At 46.5% G+C, this 25,583-nt stretch overlaps 2 protein-coding genes across 2 annotated transcripts in view; one reads left to right on the forward strand and one right to left on the reverse strand.

Moving 5' to 3' along the window:
• Positions 1 to 734: 734 nt before the first annotated feature.
• Positions 735 to 4,649, reverse strand: TMEM170A (transmembrane protein 170A). The gene is made up of 3 exons (XM_062609243.1): positions 4,462 to 4,649; positions 4,203 to 4,373; positions 735 to 3,108 (listed from the first exon to the last, which is right to left on the reverse strand). The coding sequence occupies exons 1-3, from the start codon at positions 4,643 to 4,645 to the stop codon at positions 2,978 to 2,980; spliced, it is 486 nt and encodes a 161-aa protein (XP_062465227.1). The 5' UTR covers positions 4,646 to 4,649; the 3' UTR covers positions 735 to 2,977.
• Positions 4,650 to 4,806: 157 nt separating this feature from the next.
• Positions 4,807 to 25,583, forward strand: part of CFDP1 (craniofacial development protein 1) — a 65,876-nt gene continuing 45,099 nt past the window's right edge. The window contains exons 1-5 of the mRNA XM_062609241.1: positions 4,807 to 5,058; positions 5,130 to 5,235; positions 5,817 to 6,036; positions 7,807 to 7,907; positions 24,718 to 24,822. Coding sequence (XP_062465225.1) covers positions 5,004 to 5,058; positions 5,130 to 5,235; positions 5,817 to 6,036; positions 7,807 to 7,907; positions 24,718 to 24,822 — 587 coding nt within the window. The 5' untranslated portion in view covers positions 4,807 to 5,003. The remainder of the gene's footprint in view (positions 5,059 to 5,129; positions 5,236 to 5,816; positions 6,037 to 7,806; positions 7,908 to 24,717; positions 24,823 to 25,583) is intronic.

The raw sequence follows: 25,583 nt of genomic DNA on the forward strand, positions 1-25,583 counted from the left end.
CACCAGGATTAGAAGGGTCGGTAGAAAAATATAGTTTCCTATCATACAAAGATTAGTTTGCGACAGCCGCAGTCATTAGTGAGACAGGAAATGGGGTGTGAGCTGAATCAGAGAAGCACAGGGCATGTCTGCACACAGCAAGCAGGGCCACGAGCCTCAGCAGCGATGTTTCTCCAGGGCAGGCAGCTTCTCTGCACGGTGTTCCCTCGAGCGACGCTGGCCAGGGGCTCACAGCACTGCCTGGAACACCTCAGCACCGATGGTTTACAACTCTGAAGTTTTGGACAAGTTTGATTGAGCAAAGTCTACTGCCACCTGCTGAAAACTGAAGGGATTCCTCTGCTCACCCCACTCAGCATAAAGGAACGTAAAGGGAAGACCAAGCTAATGCAGTGAGAGGGGAGGAAGCTGCCAGCACTAACCGATTCAAGACTACTTCTTGCTGCTTGGATCTGATTTTACTGGACAGGTAACTGGGGAAGGCAGCCAGGGGAGCACTGGATACTCTGTGCACCAAAGAACACACCCCCAGTGCTAATCCCTGTCAAGACAAGTCAGGAGCTGATTGTTCACCTCCTAAGCAAGAATTCCCTGCAAATTTCACAGTGCCTGGACACAGAGAGACACTACTGGCTCCAACCACTCAACTTCCAAACAGTGGGCAAGCTGTCAACTCTTCAAGTAAAGCAGACCCCTTCCTCTTCCCCGAAACAGACTTTGGAGATCACAGTGGGTAGAAACCAGGAAGGTTTCAGTTCACCCAGCGCCAAGGGATTTTATTACGGAATTTTTGTTCTTAACAGCCCAGATTTGCACCCTGTGTGATTCAGCCCCATTATGCCAGAGGAACCAGCCTTGTGCCATCGCACATGGCACACTGATAAAGTGCTTTCACAGTTGCCATCAGCTTAGTCTTTGGGGTGAGGGAAAGGGGAACACAGCAGGTGCCCACGACACTAATTTCTAGCTTCACCTGAAAGGTAAGGCCAGCCCTGCCCAGTCTAATCCACCCAGGAAAACACAGAATAACTCATGTGAATGAAACCAGGCACTCTGGACATGCACTGTGTGTGCAGCCATTTGAAATGGGGAGGGGAAAAAGACATCTAGAGAGATCACTAGTCCTGTTTTTTCATTGGGGGCAGAAGCAAAGAGGGAAGGAGAGGCCCCACCTTCCCTGGGTGGATGACACAGTAAGAAGACAGGCTCTCCACAAGCAGCCCATCACATAGGGCTCTCTGGAGATCCAGGGCTTAGAATTCATTATACCACCTGGACCTCACCCACCTAAGGAGAAGGATTCACATTAAAGTCTTCCCTAAAATGCACAGCTTTATTTCCTGAATTAACATGGGATAAAATTTAGGGTAATCTCAGGAAGTAGCCCCTGAAAAACACGTCTCACCATTGGCTGCCAGTAGACTGCTCCTGAGAAATTAATCAGTACATAGAGAGAAATTATTCTTCATGATACACAGAGTGCCCTGCTTAGGGTTGTTTCAGCAGATAGGACACATGGCTCATGAAGGATAACTGGTCTTATGATAAGTTGCAGGTACAACAGGCAAGCAGGTTTGGAAACCAAAGGAGTTCGGCAAAAACACTGATGTGTTCTGCAAGGCTGGATACAGATCGCACCTTCCCTTGGCAGCCCATGCCATACCAATGGCAATAACCAAAGGACCACAGCAGAGCCATGGGACTGGCTACATCAACGCCTCATCCTTGGCACTCAACCTCACCTTCTCCAAGGTACCCCAAAACCCAAGCTCCCAGGAAATATCCAGCCACCTACTGCAGCGCCCCAGCCATGTGGCATGTCTGCTGGCAAAAGGCCAGCTCTAAGAGTTAGTTAAAAGTCACTTAAACCAAACTAAATCAATTCATTCTGAGAGACCACGCTGCCTGCTGGCACGGGTTGGACTGGGACATTGGAATTACCGCAGCTCCCCCCAGGAGCCTTGCAGGAATCCTACTCGGCACCATGCTGTGAGCTGGCTGCCTCTGCACCCAGGAAGCCCCATATCCCAACAACCCACCACCAACCAGTGCAGTCACCTAAGAAGCAATGTGCTGAGTTTTGTGTAAGCTGGCCAGCAATGTTTCCGTGTCAGCAAACACACCCAATTCCACCACACCACTGTAAACATGATCAGCAAGTAAAAGGAGAATGGAGAAGTTTAAAACCACGAGTCTCCTTCAGAGCCCAAGAAGCAACAGTGAGTGCTCACACATGCGCCCTGGGATTCCTAGTGTGGGCAGTGGGGTGTAGTGCCCCATCAGCTGTGCTCTGCTTCTCAGGCAGAAGGTACACAGTGCCTGGAGGGCTTCACTGTAGTAAAATACACAAAGATAGCAATCCTTTTTACACCAGTTATTCCCCCCACTGCAGCATTCATAGTCACAGTTCTCAGCAACAAATCTGTGATTTCATCTGTCTAAAATGATTTTTCCTTTTGCTGCTTCCAAATTCACTATGAGCAAGAGCTAGTATTCCAGCCAGGAAGAAAACAAATTCATTTTCTCATTTAAAAATTCACATTAGAAGAATTCACTGCAAACAAAGCAGCAAGAAGTCAAAGCATTAAGTGAGCATTAGTTCACTCTGTAGCACTGGTTCTAGCCCACAACAGCTACTGTCACCTCCTAGCTACATCCTGTGGCTAGAATTCATCACTGGTAAAAGGTAGATGGGCCTTCTGCTCCAGAAGCCATTTAGCTTCCTATCCTCCAGGGAAATAAAGTTTCACTTGGCACTTAATGTTATAAAAAATAACAAAAATCACCATTTTTTTAAGCTTAATTTCCAGCCATGCTGGAAGCAGGAGCAGGCCCTTGGGTTACCTTTATCCAGCAGAGAAAGCACACACCCAGGCACACCTCCCGTTGTGTTCCCTCTGATTTGTTTCAGAGGTGGCACAGGCAGCTGATCCTTTGCTCTTCCTTTAATCTGAGAGCTCTAGTACCTGAAGAAGAGCTAGAGAGTGGCTAAAATGCGTAGAAATGAAACCACCACCACGCAGAATGTCTGGCCCACTCCCAAAATGAGGGCTTCAAAGGGAATCATTTTTTTCCCTGCAGCTCTGTAAACTCCAGCAATGGCAGCACCTGCAGAGAGTAGAAAAAGCCAGAACATGAACATGTAGACATAAGCTGCCATACCACAGAGATGAAGGGAGGAATCTAGGATGATGGGAGACTGGGGCAGAGAACACAGGGGCTCTGTGGGAGAGGGCTAGCAGAAGTGCTGGACTGGGTTTGCCATGAAAAACCTCAGCTGGTAACCAACCTGCGCTGGTAGGAACAGGTAAATTGGTGGTGAAGATCTCCTGAGTCCTGCAGAAGGTGTGGAGGTTGGGGTGGGTCTGGACATACTTTTGTCACAAGATCCTCTAATCACAGCCCACGGCTGCAAAGAATACCCAGTTCTTGGCACAGACACCAAACCTGTGCATGGGTTTCCTCTGAGTGCTCAGAAACCTGAAAGCCCACCTGGCTCTGCACCTGGCAGGTATGTTTGGAAGCCCTGAAGTATGGTCCAACTCTTTCAAACATAGAATCATAGAACAGTTTGGGTTGAAAGGGGACCTTCACTGGTCACCTAGTCCAAAACCTCTGCAGGGAGGAGGAACACCTTCTAGAGGTTTCCCAGAACCACACCCAGCCTAGCCTTGAAAATCTCCAGGGATGTTGCACCAACCACCCCTTGGGCAACCTGGGCCAGTGTTTCACCACCATTACTACAAAAAATTTCTTTCTCGTGTCCAGCCTGAATCTCCCTCTTTCAGTTTAAAACCACCACCCCTCATTCTGCCACAACAGGCTCTACTAAAAAGTCTCTCTCCATCTTTCTTATAGGCCTCTTTTAAGAACTGTAAGGTCACAATCAGGTCTCCCCAGAGCCTTCTCCTGGCTGAACAACCCCAACTCTCTCAGCCTTTCCCCACAGGAGAGGTGCTCCATCCCCTGATCATTTTTGTGTCTCTCTCTGGACCCTCTCCAACAGGTTCATCTCCTTCCTGTCCTGAGGACTTCAGGGCTGGACGCAATGCTCCAGCACCTAACATAGACGAAGGGGGGCATACAGCTAAAACACCCATCTCCTCTCTACCCCGGGGAATGCCGCAGTTGGACGCGCTCCCAAAGGCAACCTCTTATCACCTCAGAGGCACCCTGTCCCGGTTATCGATCATGTACCGTACTTGTGAGAATGCCAGCGGTAATGGGTCCCACGATGCCCATCAGCAGGAGGCTCACGGACATGAACCTGCCGTACTTGTGGTGCCGGAGCGTGAAGAGCGCTAGCAAAGCTGCCGGAACGTGAAAGGAGAGGGAGGACACGAGCGCCCACAGGAAGACGCCGTACCACATCTCTGTGGAGAGAAGCGCCGTGAGGCCTGCGCGGGGCCAGCGGACCACGGAAAGGCCCCGCTCTGAGAAGGCCCCGCCGCGGGACGGTACCTGGGAAGGTAGAGAGAGGGCTGGAGTAGGTGGTGGTGCCATTGCCGACGCGGGGCACCAGGCGAAGGCTGAGGATCTGCTGCAGAAGTCCCCCGCCGCCCGCTTCGCCGCCCTCCATCCCCGGGCTGGGCCCGCAGACGCCATTCACAGCCGCACTTTCCGCCCCACCCCTTCCGATCATCATAGCCAATGGGAAACGTCGCGCGGTGACAGACAGGGCCCTTGGCCAACCACCTCTCGCCCGCGGCGCTTCCGGGCCGCCAGGGGCCATCCCCGCCGTCCGTTGCTATGGGAACGGCCGTATGTCGCAAAGAACTCTGGGCGCCCTCCCTCGGGTGCCGTCGGTCGCGGCTGCAGAGGCGCTCTAGCCTGCCGCTAGCTCTCTCGTCGGTGCTCCCTCAGCTCCTGCGCCGCCTTGGAGGTCTAGGCGTCGGCCGCTCCGCTAGGGGGCGCGCGCGAGCGACGGCGACGCTCTGGGCAGCGGAGTTGCGCGCGTGAGGCGGCCGCGGCGGCTGTGAGGCGGCTGGGCTGGGGTCGGAACCATGTCGGGGTCGGAGGATTACTCCTCGGCCGAGGACGAGGACTACGTGCCTTCAGGTGAGCGGGGCGGTCCCGGTACCGTTGTTCCCGGTTGTCCCGGTCCCGGTGCTTACCCGCTGTGCTTACAGGTGCGGAGTACAGCGAGGATGACGTGAGCGAGCTGGTGCGGGAGGAACCGGCGGACAGCCCACGGCCGCCCCGCGGCAGGAGGATTCCCCGCCGCCCCGCCAGCAGGTACAGCCGGTTCCGCACGGGCGTGGTATCGCGGGCGGGAGAGTCCGCCTTGGCCCTGCCGGGAGCCGCCTTCGCGGGTGCTCGTTCCGCCGGCCTCTGTGGTGAGGGGCTGGGGGATGAGAAACGCCCTTCTTCGTTGCGGTTCAGCACCTGAGATCCTCAGGCTTGAATGAGATCGTCCTGAAACCCCCCTGCAGGAGCCCGTTAGTTTCCTTCCAATAAGACTTTTTAAGTGCAAAGTACTTTTGGTGGGAGAAACCTCCCATGTATCTAGCTTGAGGCTGCATCCTGTCCACCTCAGGATCTCCTGTTGTGGTTTCTGTAGTATCCCTGACCCCATTATACCCTTACAGGTACACATATGCGTGTTGGGAGACAGTCTGCTTCAGTCATGTGGTGTTTTCTGAACAGCATCATCTTTGAATTAAGCAGCCTCACCCCCAAGATGAGGGGAATTGCCCTGGTAGACTGTCGTTGTGTAAATACGCAATGCCGTGTTGCTTCAGTGTTCCGCTCCACAGTAGTGTTGCGGCACCTCAGTATATGATGTGTTTATGTCTTTTTTTGGTATCTGCTCTTAGGAAGAGGAAGAAAGGAGGTCTCTTGCTAGAGCCAGATGAGATAGAGGAAGAAAAGACTCAGAGGAATGAAGAAGAGGAGGAGGAGGAAGTGGATAATGTAGAGCAGGTGGAAAGAAGAAAAGAAGAAGAAATAAAAAAGAAAGAGGATGCTCTTTGGGCCAGTTTCCTCAGTGATGTGGGACAGAAACCCAAACCAGAGACTTCCACTCGGGCTGAGCAGGTAACGAAGCCCTGGGCTTTCACCCAGGGAGGATGGGGAGGGCCAAAGCTTTAGAGCAGTCAGCGTTGGCTCTACCTGGTGCCAGGTGTCAGTTGAAGCTGGGGGAGGCTGGGCTTATCGTTGCCCCATCTGCTTAGTAAACCTAGAGCCTCATCATGAGCAAACTGTAAGCTGCTGGTTTCCTTCTGGCTGGGGAGGCATATGATCTGGCAGTGCTGCTTCTGGAGCTGCTTGTCTGCGTCTCGGAGTGCCAACAGAGCCCTGCCGGCATCCCTTTTCGGTCCTGGATTCTTGTGTGATGTAGGAGTGGCATAGTGAGCTTTGGGCTGAGCTGTGCTGGTGGCACAGCTCTCCCCTGAGGCTTGCGCCTTTCCTCATACTCCAAATAAAACAAGAAAGGGGGGCTCTCTATGTATGTGTGTGTGTGTGGGGAAACTGAAGAGACTCCTGCCGACATCTCTGTGCTTTGCTGTTCATCCTCATACAGTGAGGGAAGGTGGAAGATGCTGCATGTTGGAATGGGCACTGGTAACAAGAATGAATCGAGCTTTCTCTAGTTTCCTTTACATGCCCCATTAAAGTGCTCTTGCTCCCTGTCTGCAGAGGTTTTCTGTAGGAAGAATTCTGTGTGTAATTGGGTATTTAAAAGAATTTGGTTCTTGATAAAACCGTATGCATTTATTTGCCTTGTAAAGCCGTTCACACTGAAGGTGGTAGAATGGAAGAAGGTACCAAAACTCACCCTCTTTTCAGACTGTCTTGTTTTTCTCCCTTTTTGAGTGATCAGGCAAAAAGAGTATTTTCTAAGAAAAGTCTGGACTCCTGAATCAGTGGCACTTTGCAAGTACAGTCCTCACTGTGTGAAGCTTATTTCTCTAACTGTTGGAGGGTTGCAGAACAAGTGTAGCCATTCAGTCCTTGCTTCTGAACCCTTCTGATTTTCTCCACCTCACTTGTTACTGGCTAAAGAGATAAGATGACTGCAGGTAGAATTTGAGAGGAGGAGAGAGTAAAAATTCCCTGAGCAAAGCTACAGGCAGAAACCTAAAATGTGAGTGGCCTGTGAAAGTTCGTCCATGGCCCAGAAAAATTTTTGGAAAGATGCAGTTCCTCTCTTCTTTTTATTCTTAATTTGGACTTCAGTTGTCTGCTTGAAGATCTCAGTGGTACGTGGCTGATTTAGAGCACGAATTTTGGGGGTTGTTTTGAATATTTGTAGGGTGTGAGGCTGTTTATATATGCTGTTAAAAGCTGTAGTTATGACTGAGTAAATTAAGAAGTATTATTGAGATTGCTTAATAAAGATATTTTCCTCTCAAATAGACATTGTTGACAAGTAGCTTATTAACTTCAGGGTTGTCTGTGAAGATCAGCCTTGTGTTCTGCTATATTATTGAGTAAAAATAAACGTATTGGGGTGCAATCCATGCAGTTAGTTTGGGAGAACCAAGTCTTAAGGCTTTTGCTTGCTTTCTGAACCACAGCAGTGTATTCTTGCTTATTCCTACATTTAATTATAATTTCACATCTCATTTTGGGTCTGTTTTGATCCTTAAGCTCCAGTGAGAGTCTGGAACCAAAGTGGGGAACTTCCTTTTGGTGGCAGGGGTGTTTGTTTCCTTTTGCTTTCTGTGGGTGGCTTGCTTTGACTAGCCAGCCTAAATTGCAGTGGGACCTGAGGTCTGTGTTGAGTCCTTGGCCCCTTGGAGTGATAATTCAGCTTGGCTTCACAAATTCATTATTTTGCTTTCTCCTTTCTGTATTCTGTAGGCTGAAGGAGAGAGGAGTGGGAAGAAGCTTCAGGAGAAACCAAAAGATGCAGGAAAAGTGACAATCACCAAAATGTTTGATTTTGCTGGTGAGGAGGTCAGGTAAGTTGGCAGATGTGACACTGCAGACTCAGCACAGGGTACTGCTTTTCTGTGGGCAGGCTGGAAATGTGCTGTGAAGTATGGTGTATCCTTCCTTTTCCCTTTAAGTTTAAGATATCCCTACCTGAGGGCTGCAGAGTATCCTGGCACAGGCTGCCCAGAGAAGCTGTAGCTGCCCCATCCGTGGCAGTGTTCAAGGCCAGGTTGAACAGAGCATGGAGCAACCTGGTCTAGTGGAAGGTGTCCCTGCCCATGGCAGGGGGTTGAAACTGGGTGAGCTTTAAGGTCCCTTCCAACCCAGACCAGTTTGGGATTTGCAGACCTCAGTCTTTGCTCGATTTCATAATACTCCTGAAAATTCACTTTGACTTTCCCATTTGGACTGCGTTTAAAATGGTTGGCAAAGCTTCCCAGTGGCTCTGCCCACTGGGAGGGTTGAGACAAGGAGAAAAATTGTAGAGCCCACATGGATGACAGTAATGTTTTATTCCTTCAGTCCAGGTCCTGTGTTGGGGGCAGGATATTTGCTGACACTTTCCCTGGTGATATTCACAATCCTCTGCACAGATCTTTAGACAGTAAGAGGCGTTTTGCTCAATGCACTAATAGCTGAGGGCTTTTACCTCTGAAATGGCTGCAACAAAAATGATGGGTGCAGGAAAATCATCTTTAGGTTGAGTTTAGTGTGCAACATGCGTCTGTGGATGCACTGCAGAAACGGGCAGGCATTTTATAAATGTGTATGACCAGAAGAGAGAGCCCTGGGTGAACCCACTCTAAAAATCTGAATGCATTATGACCTTGTGGTTATTACCACAGTGTTTTGTTGTGTTTTATTTTTCCAGTAGGTAACTGTAAGCCTGGTTTTGTCACATGAGAATTTCGTCTCTGTGTGTGACAGCAGAGGGCAGCAGTTCCCAGCAATAACTCACAGATTTTAATCTGGAGGGGGAAGCAAGAGAGCAGGGGCTTCCGCTGCTGTTGCTGTTAATGTCAGTACTGCTGCCTGAACTGTTTGAAAAATCTGAAGAGAGCCATAGTAACGACTTCCCTATTTGCCTGTACAATCCAGGCTGTGGGAATACCCTTAATTCACTGATGAAATGACAAAGAACTGTGCCACTGCAGTTTTTCTGAGACAGAGGATCCACCATACCCTTTCCTCAAAGGAAAGGCACAGACTTTCCTGTGGACAGATAAAATTCTGTAGCAGAATTTTTCTCCTAATGCACTCTTCGTTCCTCAGCTGCCAGCTTGCTTGCCTCCAGTTTTGCTGTTCTTTTTCCTGGTTCAAACACAATGTTCTGCTGGGTGAGAACAGCCAAAGCTGTAGGATCACAGGGCCAACATACAAAAGCCTTGTTGTGTTCTGATGTATCATCAGATGGAATACAGCAGAACTGGTGCTTTAGGGTTGCAGGAAATCAGCATGCAGTCTTGTTTAAAGCCTGAACATGTCCATCTGTGTGTTGTAGGTGTTATGTCCTAACATGAGCATAGCTGTATCACTTAAAGGAAGGGGTTGATTTACAGGGAAGCTACCATGTGGTCTTCCTTTAGAACAGGAGTCTTCCACTTGTGGAAAGGAATTCTTTTGTTGTGCAATTTTTTGAGAAGTATAGGACCCTTTAAAGCAGGGAGCTGGCAAAAATGTCTGCCTTGAACCTTCTTGTTCACCTGTCTCTAGGAAAAGAAGCCACAAGTGATTATGATTTAAGCCTAGAATTACTTGGGTTGGTCTAATTCTGGCATTCTAGATTTTGTGTGGTGGCTAAAGATTCACTTTGCAGTGCTGCTCTTGCTTTTATCAGTAATATTCGTTGGAGTGGTTAGAGAAACTTAACTTCCTTTGTCCTTCAAGAAGCGGCTTGCCTTGCGAATAGAACATAGCCAGGACTCCTAAGCTGCCGAGTTTGTGCTTTTGACATCAGTATCTTATCTGTAGGTTTTTTGTTATAGCTGTAGCTACATTAGCTAAAGGTGTATTTTTCTGCACCAGTTGCTTTTCTAGTGTCCTTTGTACTGCTCAGTGCTGTTTCCCTTGGGCTCTGCAAAGGAATTGATACATGTGTTGACTAATTTTTGTCAAATAGACAAAATTTTTGACAAATAGACAAAAGCAGGAAAAAAAAAAAAGATGACAGGAGACTGTAATCCTGCAAAAACCATGAAGACTGATGTGGGATTTGTTTACAGCAGCTGTTTTATCAACAGGTTACAGAGCCAGCCACAGACACTGCAGCAAGCTATGGGGACCATTTTCTGCTGGTGCCAGAGTTACAATGTGCTTGAATGTTTTTTGCCCCCATGGTTTTTGTAATATTCAGAGCTGAAGCTTTTGTGGTGTTTGCTACATCTCACATCTCTAGATGCATTACAGTGTTAGCTATGGGTAGAAGGGGTTACCGCTGCTTGCAACAAGTGCTACTTTCCAGTAATGGCAGTAGGTCAGGGCCAGAGGGCTGCTTTTACTTTAGAATAGTGAGAGGTTGTCTTTGCACTACCCTAAAGTCTGCAAATGCTCTGAATACCAAAAGGCTTATTTCCTTGCCTGGGGAAGCAGCTGGCACATTGTAATTTATAAAGGCCAGCACATGGTAGTCATACATGTGCAGTTGTCTTGTGTTTCTGGACCAAAAGAAGTGAAATGAGAGAGCTTCCTCTGTTGCTTTCCTTTCTAAATGGTTTGAGGCTACTTTTGAGTGTTGCTCTTTTGAAAGCTTGAGAAGAATTTAGATCAGTATTTAAGCACTGATAGATTCAGGGCACAAATTTTGATAGTCTGCTCACTAAAGCTCTTAACAGAAGATATTTAGGCCTGATCTCCTGTTGCAGAACAATATATTTACTCCTGTAAGAAGATGGTATAATCTCTTGCATGATTGGAGTAGCAGAAGTCCCTTGAAAGAGATCTTCAACTGCAGGGCTACACTAGAACAGTGAAAGACCTTACTCTTTAAGCTGTCAGCTCTCCTGTAGGTAATTGTTGCATTTAATGTCTGTTTTGATTAGTATGTGCTTGTATCAGTTGCTAATGCTGATCTTTAGCTTCTGAGTATTGCAACTTACCAACCACCAAATAAAGCATCAAACTTAGTGGCTTTTAATTTTATAGAATATATGATTTAGTATTAGGTTGTAAATCCAAAGTTTTTGAATCCTGGAACTAGAAACAATCTTTCAACTGATTTCTAAGTTTTCCACTTGTGACTTTTCTGTCTGCTTGTCATTCCTCCCTGGTGTTAAATAGATTAGGGGCATCAGGTGACTGTCACCCAAATGGCTGTAATTGTGGGCAGTTGGAGCAATTTGCAAAGGTAGTTCAGCATCTAAATGTAAGTTCAAGTAATTTCTCCCTGTCAGAGGAGATTGAAGCTCCTTTGAAGCCTCTGGTTTATGAACTTGCCTCACAATGCAGGATGCATGGTTGTGTTAATAGGGAATTGCATCCCTGATGCTAGGGTTTATCTATTGCAAAATATAATTGCTGTATGATGAGGCTTGTTTTCTCGTTGGCACTCCAGACTACTTTGGCCCTTGGCTTTCTTTAAACTGCTGTTTTGCTTAGTGTAGCAAAATGGTTCTCTTGTGCTCCTTCAACGAAAGTCAACTTTGTGTCCATCCAGGACTGCAGCAGAACATGGCTCCTGCACATGCAGCTGGCCCAGCCCCCTGGTGGTTATTGCAGACAGTGTAACAGCTTGACAGGGAGGAGTGAAATGGGGCAGTTGTACGCCGTTTGAAACACCTTCTGTGCACCTTCATTTGACTTGTGGGAAGCAAAACAAAATTTAGAGGAGGAATGGTGGCTGGCTTGGGTGCTAATTCAGGAATGGGAAGCCTGTGTGTGACACCCTGCTCTGTTCTTACATTGCAAATTCCAAATAAAGGGTTCAAAGCTAGAAGCTTCCTATTTCTTACATATGTTCTTTGTTCATGTGGTTTAAATCCAGAGCTTTACATACTTGAGCTATTCTGCTGCTGGGAATGTTGTCCTGGTACTGCAGAGTTGCCAGGCTGTATTGAGAGTGTTGTACTGTGCTGGCAAAACTGGCTTGTGGTGCTTCAGTGACCCTTGGCCACTTCGCTGTGCCTGAACACAGCAGCCAAGCCAAAGCAAAGCCATAGCAGGGCTCCACTCCCCATCACTGGGAAGAACCCTTCTCTTTTCCTGAGATCTGACAGGGCATTCTGTCACAGTTCTCTTTGCTTTCCCACAAGGCTGTCTTCTCCAGGAGCGCCAGTCTGGGATCCAGAAAGACTCGCTGCAAGTTGGGCAATGGCCTCAGGCCTCTGCACTGTGGTTGCTTTCTGCTCAGTCCTCACTGCTGTAGATAGGTGGTAAATAGCTGACTTCTCAGAGGCAATTGCTCCTGACCCTGGAGGGCTTGCAGATCAGATTTTGCGTTAACCCTGGAGTTTTATTCTTGAGCTTTTTCACTGTGTTTGCACACTCGGAACCTGTTTCTTTCAGCACCCATGTGTCTGTCAGTTGTTCTTGTGGTATGAACAATTCTGGGCTTCTTGCCACATCTAGAGCAAGAATTTCCAAGCATGCTGAAGGCATCATTCTTACTGCAGTGTCAGAAACTGGCAGAGCACAGAGCCCTGACCCTGAAGCACCTACAGGCAGGGAACTGAGAGTTTTCTGTGGGACTTTGCATAATGGATAAATGTTACTTTCATATTTGAAGGCTGAGCAGATGGGTGAGATTTTGGAGTCTGACTGAAGCTCATCTTTTCAGGTTGAGTTCCATAATCTTTATCTGCTTCTTAAGTGCCTGTTTCCTGATTAATTTGGGCTGCTCCTGAAAGTATTCTTCAGTGTTTGCCTGATTAAAGCTTACTGTTGCTTTGAAACTTAGTGCTGGAATGCCTGTGTTTGGTGGGGCAAGAAGCCCGGCACAGTAAACTCTCTGGGAAAGCTCTTGGCTTAAGTTCACAGCCATGAAAATCACCTGACTAAGGGTGCTGGGTTTTTTTTTTTTCCCTCCTGCTCCAGGGGACAGATGATGACCCAATTCCACAGATATTGTTTGGGTTTTTTAGATAGTTTTTAGGTGAGTTTTAATGAGGCATTTAGTGCAGGGGTACATATAAGGGAGCAGAAAACTCTATGATGTTTTTGAAGTCCCTGAAGGCTTTACAGATAAAAAGAGAGAAAATCCTTAGCTTTCCTGAAGAACTTTCTGTCCATGTACCTCAAAGCACTTTTTAAAGAAGTGTTGTTATTCCCTCTTTGGGAATGTGAAAACTGAGGCATGCTGGGGTTGCTGCCAGCCACTGACTCATCAGGGCTCCTGTGTGATGGTCTGGCTATCCTGATGCCATGGCTCAGGATACCCAGGGGTTCAAGCTGAACTTGTACATAGCATGCATCTAATCAAACTGGAAGGGCCAGTGCCAAACATACTGGATGATAAACAGCATCATGTGGAGTGTGTGACTTGTTGCTGGATACAGTTAGTGTTTATATAGTTTCATAGAAGGAACTGTGCAAGCTCATGTCAAATAAATTTGTCTGGGCTGTTCTACATGAGACATGAGCTCCATCTCTGCATAAGGGCTCCCTGCTGTTGACTCTTGTAGGAGGCTGGATTTGTGACCTGCGATAGCCTCTGGTCTTCTGCAGTATGACTGCTTCTATTTGTGTGTCCACTATCCTGTGAGGAAACAAGTTGTGCGGGCCACGTGTGCTGAGCAGAGCAGCAGCTTGTGTTCTAGGTTAAGGAAGGTGATGGTTCATAGTGCAGCTGTTGCATCATAGAGGCAAAATACAAAGCTTTTAAAGAGATACATAAAGTATCTGATTAATAACCAAATAGTTATTATATTAACCTGAGCCAGTAAAAACTCCAGTGATTTAAGTTTATATTTCATCTGCCACAGTTGAAGTGTGGGGTGAAAGAGAATCTGATTTTCATCCATTACCATTTGTAAATGGTTAACGTCTGGGATGTGCCTGGGAAAAAAAAAACAACAAAACAAAACACAAACTCCTTACTCATTCTGTGTTGCTGCTTCACATGTTTTCAGCTTACCTCAGGGAATAAAGAAAAAAAGATTATTCAGAGGATATTTTTCTGAAGTTGGAACTTTAGGACCTTAAATTGGATTGGTGTGTTTTGGTGGTGAAATTCATGATTTTTTGAGCAGGAGAAGCAAAGGTGAAGTGGCTGAGGGGCAGGTTCTTGTCAGGAGGCTTTCCTGTGCTAATAAAAGCCCTTTCTCAGTCAATAGTACAGATATCCTTTGTACAGAAATAATATTGACAACAGGAATTATGTGGGCAGGGCTACAGGCTGTGGCCAAAGTTTGGGGTTTCTTGTGTCCCACAAAGTCATCAAGGTCAACGTATCCTTTAGCTTAGGCCTGGTTGAGTGGAGTGGTGAGGTCTGAGCCCAGTCTGTGGCGTAAGCTGTGCTGCTGGACTCTTCACCTTTGTGAGCTACTCTAGAGAGCTGTGCAGAGCTGGTTAAGGGCTTATCTATTCCCTCAGGACAAGAACTGCTTATCTGTGTGCAGCAGTGCTGGGGTCATGATTCAGTGTTCTGCAGTTGTACGATGCCGCTTCTTGGGGATTTCTTGATGCTGCCTCTCATTACTGAAATATTGGTTTTCTTTTTTTAACCTTAGCTCATCTATATGCTTGTTGAATAGGTATCTGTGTTCTAGACTGTTCAATGTTTCTAACCCCAGAAACCCTCAGAAGTGGTCCTCTTCTGAGCTTCAACCTGTTGGATTCCAGCCATTTTTAGGAGAGAGTAGGTGGAAATGGCATCAGGAGAAGTAGATCAGACATCTGAGAACAGCCTGAGCTTTCCAAAGTACTTGTTCAGCCTCTGATTTCCTTCTCAGTGGCTGTGGTATCCTCTCTGCTCCTTGTGTGACAGCTGAGACCAGCCAAATATGACAAAGTTGGGAAATAAAGGGGGTGTAAGCCAAGTAGTTTGGGAGACTAATACTTATTTTGTTGCTTTACTTTCAAGACAGTTAAGGTTAACTGTCTTGGAAAGACAGAAGCTGCTGCTTCTGCTTCTTCCTGGCAAGCATCAAGCCAGAGTGGGGAGAGGCCGATGGAGTTAATATGTTTCAAGGGGAAAGGGGTAAAAAGAGCAGGGAATTCACTGCTACAGGTCTGGGGATTTAGAGCTGGCACAGAGAGCAATTTTAGAAATGTGTAATTGTCTGTGTTCTTGCTCTCCGGTCTCAGCATGGCTCAGTCAGATGTACTTGGTTAATTAGCATTGAGAACATGTAATACGGTTAACTCTCCTTACTTTGTAACGCTTTCCAGGAAACTCAGAGGATGAATAATAGGAAGGGGTTGGCAGCATGCTCACACTTCTTGCTGGGTGTGAATCTTGGTCATTTGTTTTGTGCTCATGGGGTTTTGTGCAATGCTGAGTGAAGGACAGTTGCTTTTAAAATCATGAGGAAAATAAGTAGTTTGGGTGTGCATCTTTCACTGAGGTTTTAGGTAGTGTGGCACATGTCAGATCAAGGCTGATCTGTGTGTGATGTGTTCCATACATGGGTTTTTTTTGTTTTTTTGGGGGGTTGGTTGGTTTTTTTTGCAAAAGCCTGTGCTGTATTGCTCATGTATGAGTGATCAGGCAAGTGAGCATTACCAGGATCTGTATTCCAAAGCCTTATATATGCAAAGCCCTGCCTTTTTTCCAGGTGGATAAGCAAGTGATACACAACTTCCACTAGGTGAGGTAGATGGGTGTTGCAGCTTAGATAGGGATGACAATTAACTGAACTAATAGGGGCAGAAGAAGAAACTGCTTGTATTTTGGTGTGCTTTGGCTACAGTAGCAAGGAAGTGTTAGGAAAAGGCAAATGAATTTCAGTAGCCCCTTGAAAAGCCACTCCAAAGCCTAGCCTCTCTGAGGACTTTTGTTTCATGTTGGTGACAGTGGTGCTGGATGTTCATCTAGGGTTTATTCTCAGCCCTCCTGGACTAAGAGGTTCTAGAGAAATGGATTCTAGCCATTTTCCAGTGATGTGAGACTGTCACAGTGCAAAAACCTTGGCTTTTAAGGTTTTTCCAGAAATTCAGTCTGAGCATTAGGAGCCTGGGGATTAGGTGCCCTGGAACCATAACACAAATCAACCCCCCCTGCATTGCATGGAATATCACCGCAACAGCTGTTTATGGGTGGCATTCTAAAAGCAACTGGTTGCTTTTCTACAAACAAGCAACAAAATGCAGATTTTGGCATAATGGAATGAAGGCTTCACCCTGTTCCTGTCCTTAAACTGTTGTTACTCTTGGAAGTCAGAGTATGCCTCAGTTATCCACAGCTTAAAATGGCTTTTTCTAATTTAAAACCAACTATTAAAAACCAGCTATTTTTTTTTTTTTTTTTGTGATTGGTTGGTTTTGGCTTTTTTTGGAAGCCAGTAGGTGAATGTTACCTTTCAAAAGATGCTGAAACATGAAAAGGTCTTGGGGGCATGTTTTGGTAACCTTTCCTCTGTGTGCAGCCGTTCCTTGATGCTTCAGATTTCCCTGGAGAATCCTAATGCTGTACAAGGCTGATTGGCACACCGGTGGCTCAGGGATGAAGTCATTAAGTGTGAGCAGGAGCGGTGTTGTCTGCTGGTTCACCCACAAGGCATTTGCCTTTGTCAGAAGCAGCTGCAGAAATGGAAACTTTGTAAACAGAGTGACAAACCTAGCCAGAACTGTAAGCCAGAGCATTTACTCCTAAAGTAAATCATGTTACTGTTCGCTTAATGTGCTTTGAGAAGAGGAATGGTCTAATGAACAGCTTCTATTCAGGATCTTCATTAGTAGCTGTGCAGATGAGGCTTCTGCTTAGAGGGGGAAACTGAAGCACAGAGAGGCTGTGACTTGCAAAGTGTTACACAGTAGTGCCAGCTTCATCCAGTTCATTATCTGGCATTCATCAACATGCTGACTCCTGTTGTGTTCCTTTATTACCATGCTTTTGAAAACCCCAAAGTGGTGGAGCAGATGTTCACCTGAAAGTCATCTTATGCTTCTAATACTGCTTGATGCTTTTAAGGAAATAACTGATGTGTGCTGGTTTCAGTTGTTCATTTTTGCTGTAAGCAGTGTGATGGAAAAGAATGCTCAGCTGGGATCCCCAGAGGTGGGAGGGGTCTCAAAGCATCTCCAAAATGGTGGCTTGGCCTCCAGATTAACTTGGGCATTTATAGGTCTTTCAAACATGTGGTTTCTGGGGGATGCATGAGCATTGGGAACTGAATGGTCAGCTGCATTCTCCCATCTTCATGTTCTTCCAAGTGCTTTCTGCCTACAGGGTGTGTAGTTAATATGAAAATATATAATGTGTAGTAATATGGAAATATGTAATGTGTAGTTAATATGGAAATATATAAGTAAAAATCCCACCCTGAGGGAGGAGGCATTTCTGTACCTGGCTCTCGGCAATTCCCTGACTTCTAAAAATCTGGAAACAGAAGGCGGTTATGACCTGTTTAGGTTTCTTGGGGGTTCTTTTGCTGAAGGGGAATTTTTGTCCCTCTGTTCATGACTTCATCACAGGGGCCTCAGATCCAGTCCCAGCATTTTGCTGCTTGCCCTGTTTTCCTGGGTTCCAAGCTGCTGTGTCATTTCTAACAGCTCCAGGCTCAGAAAGGGCCTTTGATGTCTGGTGAGATGCTGGCAGAGCTGGTTTGCTGCCCTTGGGCTTCAGGTTTCCCGGGATGTGAAGTGGAGCTTGCAAGATGGATTTTTTTTTTTTTTTTCATTCCTGTTAACTAAGAGGTTCTGAAGCAAGAGGATTTCTGTGTTAGCCTGAAGGGAAGGCAAAGCTGTTTGCTGTCTTACTATCTCATTAACACTTTACAAACCAAGTCAAACTTAGTCTGGGATTTTCCTCATGGGGATATTTCTGCTTTGTAATGTGTGTTGGCTCCTGTTGTGATTTGTGTAACCTTTGTGTCCATGTTCGTAGCTGTAAGTGTATTTTGTACCTCTGACTCTCTAATACTCCTTCCTTCAGCAAGAGGAGAGATGCATTATGTGAATATTGCATTGCTTTTTAGCAGTGGGGCTGCAGGAATCTATCTTGTGTTTGGTGTACTTGCAAGTCATAGTTACCAGGGTCAGAGCATTGTTGTGCTCACACATACAGCAGCTACATTTGTTCACATGGATTGCTCAACTCAGGGGTGTGTTCCATAATTTGAAGTTAAGTCTTTTGGGAGGTACAAATAAAAATTATGGGATGCCAGAAAAGCTAAATGCATGGCGGGATTTTGAGGCAGTCTGATGGGGCTGGCTGAGGGAATAGTTATCCAGAGAGGCAAGCAGAGACCAAGTGTTTGGAGAGATGTAAAACTGGGGTGGATTACCTCCAGTCAACAGGGAGGTGAAGCCTTGTGCCCTGGCCATGCGTCATCTACTCCAGAGAGCCATGTTTGTTGTGCTCTACCTATTGCAAGGCCCAGTGGAAGCTCAGTAACTGCAGTGCTACTTCCCCTTGGATTTAGAGAGCTGGTTGCAGAAGCAGCAAGCAGAAGCCCAAATGGGGCCTGACAGCTTGGTCAGCATCTCAGGTGGCACCACTGTCCATCTGTTTTCTTTACATCTGTTGCAGAGTCTGTCACGCAGGAGATGATGGAAGAGCGGTTGCTCCCTTCAAGGCTTACGAGGTCAGGATGTGGATGTCAAAAAGTACTTTTTATGCATTATTGATGTTAAAATATCGTTCATCTCTGTTCTCAGATGAATTGGTTTGAGATGCAGCCTGGGCTGGCTGCTTGGACAGAGCACTCATTCACTGTGAGGAGCAGCACGGCCTTCACCTGGTGTCAGGAGATCTCTGATCAGATTGGTTTCTGTCTAAAAACCAGCCAGCAGCTTCTGTGCTGATAAGCAGCCCACAGAATTATCAGTCACTCCACCCAGGTCTTGCTGGTGTTGCTTCAGGGAATAGGCTCAGTTTCCCAGGGAACAACTTCTCCCACCTGGTTTGAAGCTTTGGAGAATGGTGTGTTTTTTTCTGAAAGGGAGAAAACAAATCTTTTACTTTGAAATAAAAAAAGTGCTGGGACCTATTAATTTTAGCTCTGTTTGCCTTGCACCAGGCAATCCAGCATAAAATAAATACATACCCAGTGGGCAGGCAGGTGTAGCCTGAAGGTTGAGTTGTGCAGGGACTTAATTCTCTCCTGGAAGGTGCTGAACAAGTGAACTCTGTGGCTTCAGGCTCTTACAGGCACCTGCAAGTATTCAAGGCCGGGTTGGACAGGGCTTGGAGCAATTGGGTCTAGAGGTAGGTGTTCCTGTCCATGGCAGGGAGTTGGAATGTGGTGAGCTTTAAGGTCCCTTCCAACCAGTCTGTGATTCTATGGTCTGTCTGTAGAAGGTACCCAGGACATAGCAGCTCAAGCACAGGAGTCCACCAAAAAAATACTCAGACAAAATATTCCTCTTGGCTCGGAAGGGATTAGGGTTTTTTTTACCAACAACTGTAGAAGAGTTTTGCTTGCTCCTCAGGTGATCATTCAAGAAGGCTGGAGGACTATTTAATGAGGCTAGACACAGATGGGGAATACTGGGAAAAAGAAAAAAAGATAACTAGCCTCATTTCCCCCCCACCTTGGTCTGTGACTCCCCAGAGCTAACAACATTAAGATCATGTGAAAAGTCTTATAATTGTGTCAGGTCTAAACTGAGGCAGGTTTCCCAAGTGGGGACTGTGTGTTCTGAGTACAACTAGAAAAGAGCTGGCATTTTCCAGAGCTTCCACTCTTGCTTTCCCTTTCTCAGCATGGTCAGAAGAGATGGTACCTTTGTATCGCTGCAATTAGGGATCCTAACTATCTTGTCAGCTCCAAGTCCCCGTATACCACAATACCAGCATGTGCTTCCTCAGCCTGATGTGCATCAGGCATTTTGAGGAGAATGCAGCTGCATGGGTGTAAGTTGGAGGGATTTTGGCATTTGGGATGCACAAGGTTGCTATTACACAGCAGTCTGTGGACAGAAGCCTGCAAGCCTTCCCTATGTGGCTGTTTGTCTTTTCCAGCTTTCCCTGTCCTGCCTCAAAGACACTGCTTCCTTTTCCCCTCCATGCTGATGCACTTCTGGAAGGGCTTGCAGGGCACCTCACTGCTGAGCCAGGTGCTTTACTGACACTGCACCCTTGGCATCCCTTATGCTAGCTCAGTTTCTTGCAGACAGGACTGGGTTCAGCTGTGCTAGAGCAGAGGAACCTGACCACTGCACTGGGGTGAGTCCTGGGATGCTGGTGCTGCGTGTGCCATGGGAGCAGGAATGGTATGATGTGTAAAATTGGGACCCCCTTCACGCCTGGTAACTTTGCACCCACTGTATGACCAGAGCACAGGAGACAAGCTCGTGTATCAGGCTTGCTGTGCCACTGAACCAAAGCATGAAAATTTGAGTTTAACCCCCTTCTGTAGATTAGATAGAGCTATGTGAATGGGGTGCTCATTTTAGCCTGTATTCCTCCTTCCATGTAGCTACTTAGGTGGCTATGCAGACTTCTGGGAACAGATCAAGCACTTCTTAAACTAGGGTGCTACAGTTCAGTACTGTGTATGCTCTATGGAATGACTCTTGGGACAGCCTGTGGGTTTTCTTCACGTGCCTTGATGCCCAGCCTGCATGACTGGGGCCTTTTCCATGCATGTAAATCACAGCATTTCAGTTGGAAAAGGTGAAGGGAAGGGTGGCAAGTTCTTGAGTGGAAGTTAGAAGTAATGTATCCGTACCTGGGGACCAGAACAGGAGGATGGGTGGGTTTGAGTGTGCTGAAATGCTTGGGTACCACTTTGAGCTTGGTTCAGAGATGAAGCGTCCTAAGTTAGGAGGACACCTGTAAGTATCAGAGAGACTTAGCGATCTCGTTTCCAGCATGTTTTCCTTATAATAACTTTATATATGGGAGACCTTTCTATTTTACAGTTGCACAGCATCTTCTACAGTAGCATTGTCAGTGTACCAGGCTCCAGCATAGTCCAGAAAAATTAATAACTCTTCTGTGTTCTGGAAGTCTTATTATGCAATTTAGTAGCATAGCAATATAATGAAATCTTTATGGGAAAGTGAGGAGAGTGAGCAGTTTTGTGTGTGAATTACGGGATCTGCAAGTGAGCAAGACAGTAGCTACTTATTTTGTTCCTGACAATATACTTATTTCCATGTTTATTCCTGGATTACAATATGTGAATAGCATCCCAGTAAACACTCAGGCAAATAGTTATTTATCAAGTATTTAAAAGTGAAAGGTCTTGTAATTTTCCTTAGTAATGATTGTGATTTCTTCCAGCTGGATTAATGGCTCTCATTTCTCCCCATGAAGAGCAAGAAATGTTTTGGTTTCTACATGGAGAGTTATTGTCTCCCATAATAATGCAGACCAGAGGATTTTTTTTTTTTTTTTTTTTCCTTCTTGGCCTGGGATCTGGAAAAGGTTGGAATGTGCATAACCTGAATTAAAACCTTATAAAGCCCTTTAATATTCTTTATTTTGTCACTCCTGTGGAGTGGTTCGCGAGTTGCTGCTGGCATCACACCAGCCTCAGAGCTGCTTTGGTTTCAGTCTATGAGGATATAAGTGGATCTTATGGTGAAATTGCCTTGAAAGGTCACTTTTAATTACATTTATCATGCATTCCTTTGTCCCTAGCTGGCCAGTCCTGCAGGAACAGGTTGCCTGCAGCTTTGCAGCTGAGTTTCTACAGTGGACAACTTCAAAAATACATTCTAAAGCAGCTGCTGGTAGGCCAAAGGGATCAAAAATGGAGTTATATACTGTGCCCAGCCATTGCTGCTGGTACACTGAGGTGGTGGAGCACACAGGCATCAAAGCTGAAGTGTCTGTCATTGAAGGGCTGTGCATCATGTTGAGGGGCTTCAGCAGGTAGAGGTTTCTACCTTCTCACCTTTTCTGGGATTGAGCATTTTCCTGCTCCAAGAGCTGTGCTGGTCCAACCAGCAGCATGCTAATTCTGTCAGACTGCAGGCTGGCAAATCCCTGGAGCCGTTTTTCATGTGCATCATAGCTTGGTGTCTTCTTTTACCTCAACTAGTAGGACAGACATTGGCCAGTTTTGTCTCTCCGTTGGTGAAGGAGGCTGAAAGTACTCATGAGGTTAACATCCAAGTTCTGCCACAAACTTTGAAGACTTGCTGCCCATTTATAGAATCCTAGACTGGTTTGGGTTGGAAGGGACCTTAAAGCTCATCCAGTTCCAACCCCCTGACACGGTTAGGGACACCTTCCACTAGACCAGGTTGTTCCAAGACCCATCTGTCCTGGGATTGTGCCTGTCCAGACCCTGTTAAGCTATTTAATTTCCCAATTCCTGTAGGCTTGTGGGAGCAGAGTTGGTGATATGGTGTGCTTTCTCTGACTTCTGCTTCCTTTCCCAATCCCTCCTCTTGGTCTTACGCTCTTCAAGTCCCAGAATTGTGCAGGGTTCGGCTGGGATCTAACCCAGGAGCAGGTCCTGTGGCTGTATTGAGGCCAGTGTAGAGGGTTTTTTCCAGGTGTGTGGTTACTATGCTGTGCCTCTCAAATTCCTGTGTGCTTAGGGTCTGCCTGATGTTTCTCATGGCTGCTCATGTGCTCTTTGCATGCTTCCAGCGGCACAAGAGTGCAGGGGGTGATGAGAAGAGGGGCGGCCATGCCAGAAACCAACACGGTGAAGTGCATGAGAAATGGTGCTGCTCCGCAGCTGGGCAGGACATGGCACCAGCTCTTTGGCTGCTGTGTTTGATATTAAATAGACTGTGTGACTGTATTCATGGGAACATGGCACTTGTGCCTGGGGGAGCTCTGTGGGGCATTCTGGCTGATTGCAGCACAAAGACACCAAGTTCATTCTGTTGAAGGAAACTGGATGTACAGTAACCTTTGGTGTGTGACTGCTGTTGCTGAGCACTGTGTGCAGTTCTGATACCCTAGCATAAGAAGGACATGGAGCTGTTGGAGCAAGTCCGAAGGAGGCCATGAGGATGATCAGATGGCTTGAGCACCTCCTGTATGAAGACAGCCTGAGAAAGCTGGGGCTGTTCAGCCTGGAGAAGGGAAGGCTGCGTGGAGACCTCATAGCAGCCTTCCAGTATCTGAAGGGGGCCTACAAAGATGATGGAGAGGGATTCTTCATCAGGGACTGTAGTGATAAGAAAAGGGGGAGTGGCTTTAAACTGAAACAGGGGAAGTTCAGGTTAGGTGTAAGGAAGAAGTTCTTCCCAGTGAGGATGGTGAGGCACTGGCACAGGCTGCCCAGGGAAGCTGTGGCTGCCTCATCCCTAGCAGTGTTCAAGGCCAGGCCAGGACCTGGAGCAGCCTGGTCCAGTATGAGGCATTCCTGTCCATGGCATTGAGTTGGAGCTGGATGATCTTAAGGTCCTTTCCAACCCAAACCAGTCTGTGATTCCATAATGGTGTGTTTGGAATGTCCTAAATTAGGACAGTGCTGTAGCAAGGCTTTTGTTTCTTCCCAAACTGTTTTTCCCCATTTCCCACCTCTTTTCAATCTGATCAGCACCCACTTCTAAATATTCATAACATGGATTTGTCTCTTTCCCCTTGGCTGCTGCTAGTTTGAAAGTCATGTGACAGTGCAGGGGGAAATGGGATTAATCTGCGCTGGCAGGACCAGGCAAAGAAGGAGGTGTACAGCACAAGAACTCATTTCTGAACATGCCTTTTCCACCAAATTTGTGGTCTGTAGAGAAGGAGAAATGATTTCCCTTCTCTAACAGCTCCTTCATATGCTGTCAGGATGGGGACATGGGTGCACTAGTTGTGTGCAAGTGGGATTTCAGGGCATCAGTGCCTCCAGGCTTAACAAACAGCTCCACAGTGCTTCCCTTGAAGCCCAACCCAGCAGTAACCCTGCTGGGTCTGCAGCTCCTTGGGTTTTTCCATGTCCACCAGCCAGTTCCTACATGGAAGCTGCAGTGTCGGGTTGGTGGGTAGGAGGCAAGCAGCTATTAGCCTGACTTGTAACCAGGGCAGATGCTGTGACTAACGAGGATCAAGGAGCAAGGGAGCAAAATTATTAGCTTGGGAAACCAGGACAACCTCATTAAGAGCTGCTGAAAGTGTGGAAAGTGTGTCACTGGAGGCAGGTGATTGTAAATGAGGGGCTAAGGTAGCTGGGATTTTCTATTAATTACTGAGTGTGTTTTCTAGAGATTCGTTCTCATGTTTATAATACATTCCCTGCTGTGGGTGCTGTATTTTTTAAAGTTCAGTATTTTGCACCCTCAGGGCCTCAAACAAAAATTAAGTAGAAACTGAGAGCAAATTTCTGCATTCCGCCTTGTCAGAACTTTTCCTCCCATTCCACATGCCTGGAGCCAGTTTCTGTGCTCTGTTTTGGGATGCAGATGTTGCCAAGCCTGTGAGATGTGGGTAGCAGAACAGCTGTGGCATAAGAGCTGCCTCACTGACCCACAAATGAGGAAATCAAGAGCCCAATTAAGAGCCTGGAATTGCCCCCAGTGACCTGAGCAGAGCATTTAGTAGCTGCTAGTGAGACAGACCTGCTTGAATGAACAAACATTCCTGTTTGTTTGAAAAAAAAAAAGAAAATCCCTTCCTCCCTCAGCTCTAATTAGCTACTCTTTTCCTTTTTTCTGCCATAATTATAGAGGGTTTGTCACTGGCATGAAATCTTAACAAGATGCTTGTTCTTCAGCCTGAAGCTGATGGAGATGGTGTGGGGACTTCTGCACCTCTCTTCTGTGTTTCCTTGGGTCTTTGTTTTTCCTGTTGTGAGTACAGCTCTTCCTTATCCTCTGGTTTGTCTGCTTTACCTCCAACAGAGTGACTAAAGAAGTGGACTCAACCTCAAAAGAAGCTAAAGCTTTTCTGAAGCAGCAAGAGAAATGGCCGTCAGCAGCTCCGACTTCCCTTCCAACAGTGTCTGGGTAAGTATGTGATTTCTCTGCCCAGATACAGACCCTTAGTGAGCAAGACAGCACTCAGCATACAGTAAAGGCTGTGTGGTATTTAAGCTAAGGGGTAATTGTTTTCTACAGGATTTCAACTGGGGGGGTAGGGAAGTGGGGGAAGCAACTCGTGAGTGCCCATGACTCACTTTGTAGGTTCAGGCTTGAATTTCTCAATCCTCATAAATCACTCTTCCTAATAAGGAAATACTGTTTTGAATGTCTTGAGCAGCCTGATGAAACTGCAGGTAGCCAAGGAACATGCCTGGGATTGTCTGCAGTTCCTTTGACAGGTGCTTCTTGGGACCATAAAAAGCCATGACAGGCTGGACTGTGGCTTCTTATAAACTTTCTGGGAGCATTTGAATGTGAGATTTCCTTTTCCATCTTCTCTAATATAATTTCAATGTGGATTTGTCACTTTGTTCAAGCTCTAACACCTAATTCTGAGACTGTCACGCTTGTCAAAGATACAAAGAAGTCAGGTCCCCTGAGCATCTGACCTGCCTCTGTGTGATTCTTGATGAACTTGGGAGATCACCTGCTTCTCAGGAATAGAGGAGATGCTTCTATGTTCCAGCAGTGATTTTTAAGTCATTTATATTCATTTTTATTTTTATTTTTTATATTTATAAGGACAAGCTGCATATGATTTGGTCACATAGAAACAACACCCATCAAATAAATACATTGTTTTTCCCATCTGCTGAAGAGCAATTCTCCAGTGTGAGTTCAGGCTG

This window comes from Pezoporus occidentalis, unplaced genomic scaffold (genome assembly GCF_034315485.1).
Source record: "Pezoporus occidentalis ecotype Australia unplaced genomic scaffold, CSIRO_AGI_Poc_V1 ctg135, whole genome shotgun sequence".
In the NCBI taxonomy this organism is placed as follows: domain Eukaryota; kingdom Metazoa; phylum Chordata; class Aves; order Psittaciformes; family Psittacidae; genus Pezoporus; species Pezoporus occidentalis.

Coding starts and splice junctions, on each gene's coding strand:
- TMEM170A (XM_062609243.1), bottom strand. CDS start 4,645: ATGATGATCGGAAGGGGTGGGGCGGAAAGTGCGGCTGTGAATGGCGTC. Junction 4,374..4,461: donor CCCTCTCTCTACCTTCCCAG/GTACCGTCCCGC, acceptor TTCTCTCCACAG/AGATGTGGTACGGCGTCTTC. Junction 3,109..4,202: donor TACCGCTGGCATTCTCACAA/GTACGGTACATG, acceptor TACTCTCTGCAG/GTGCTGCCATTGCTGGAGTT.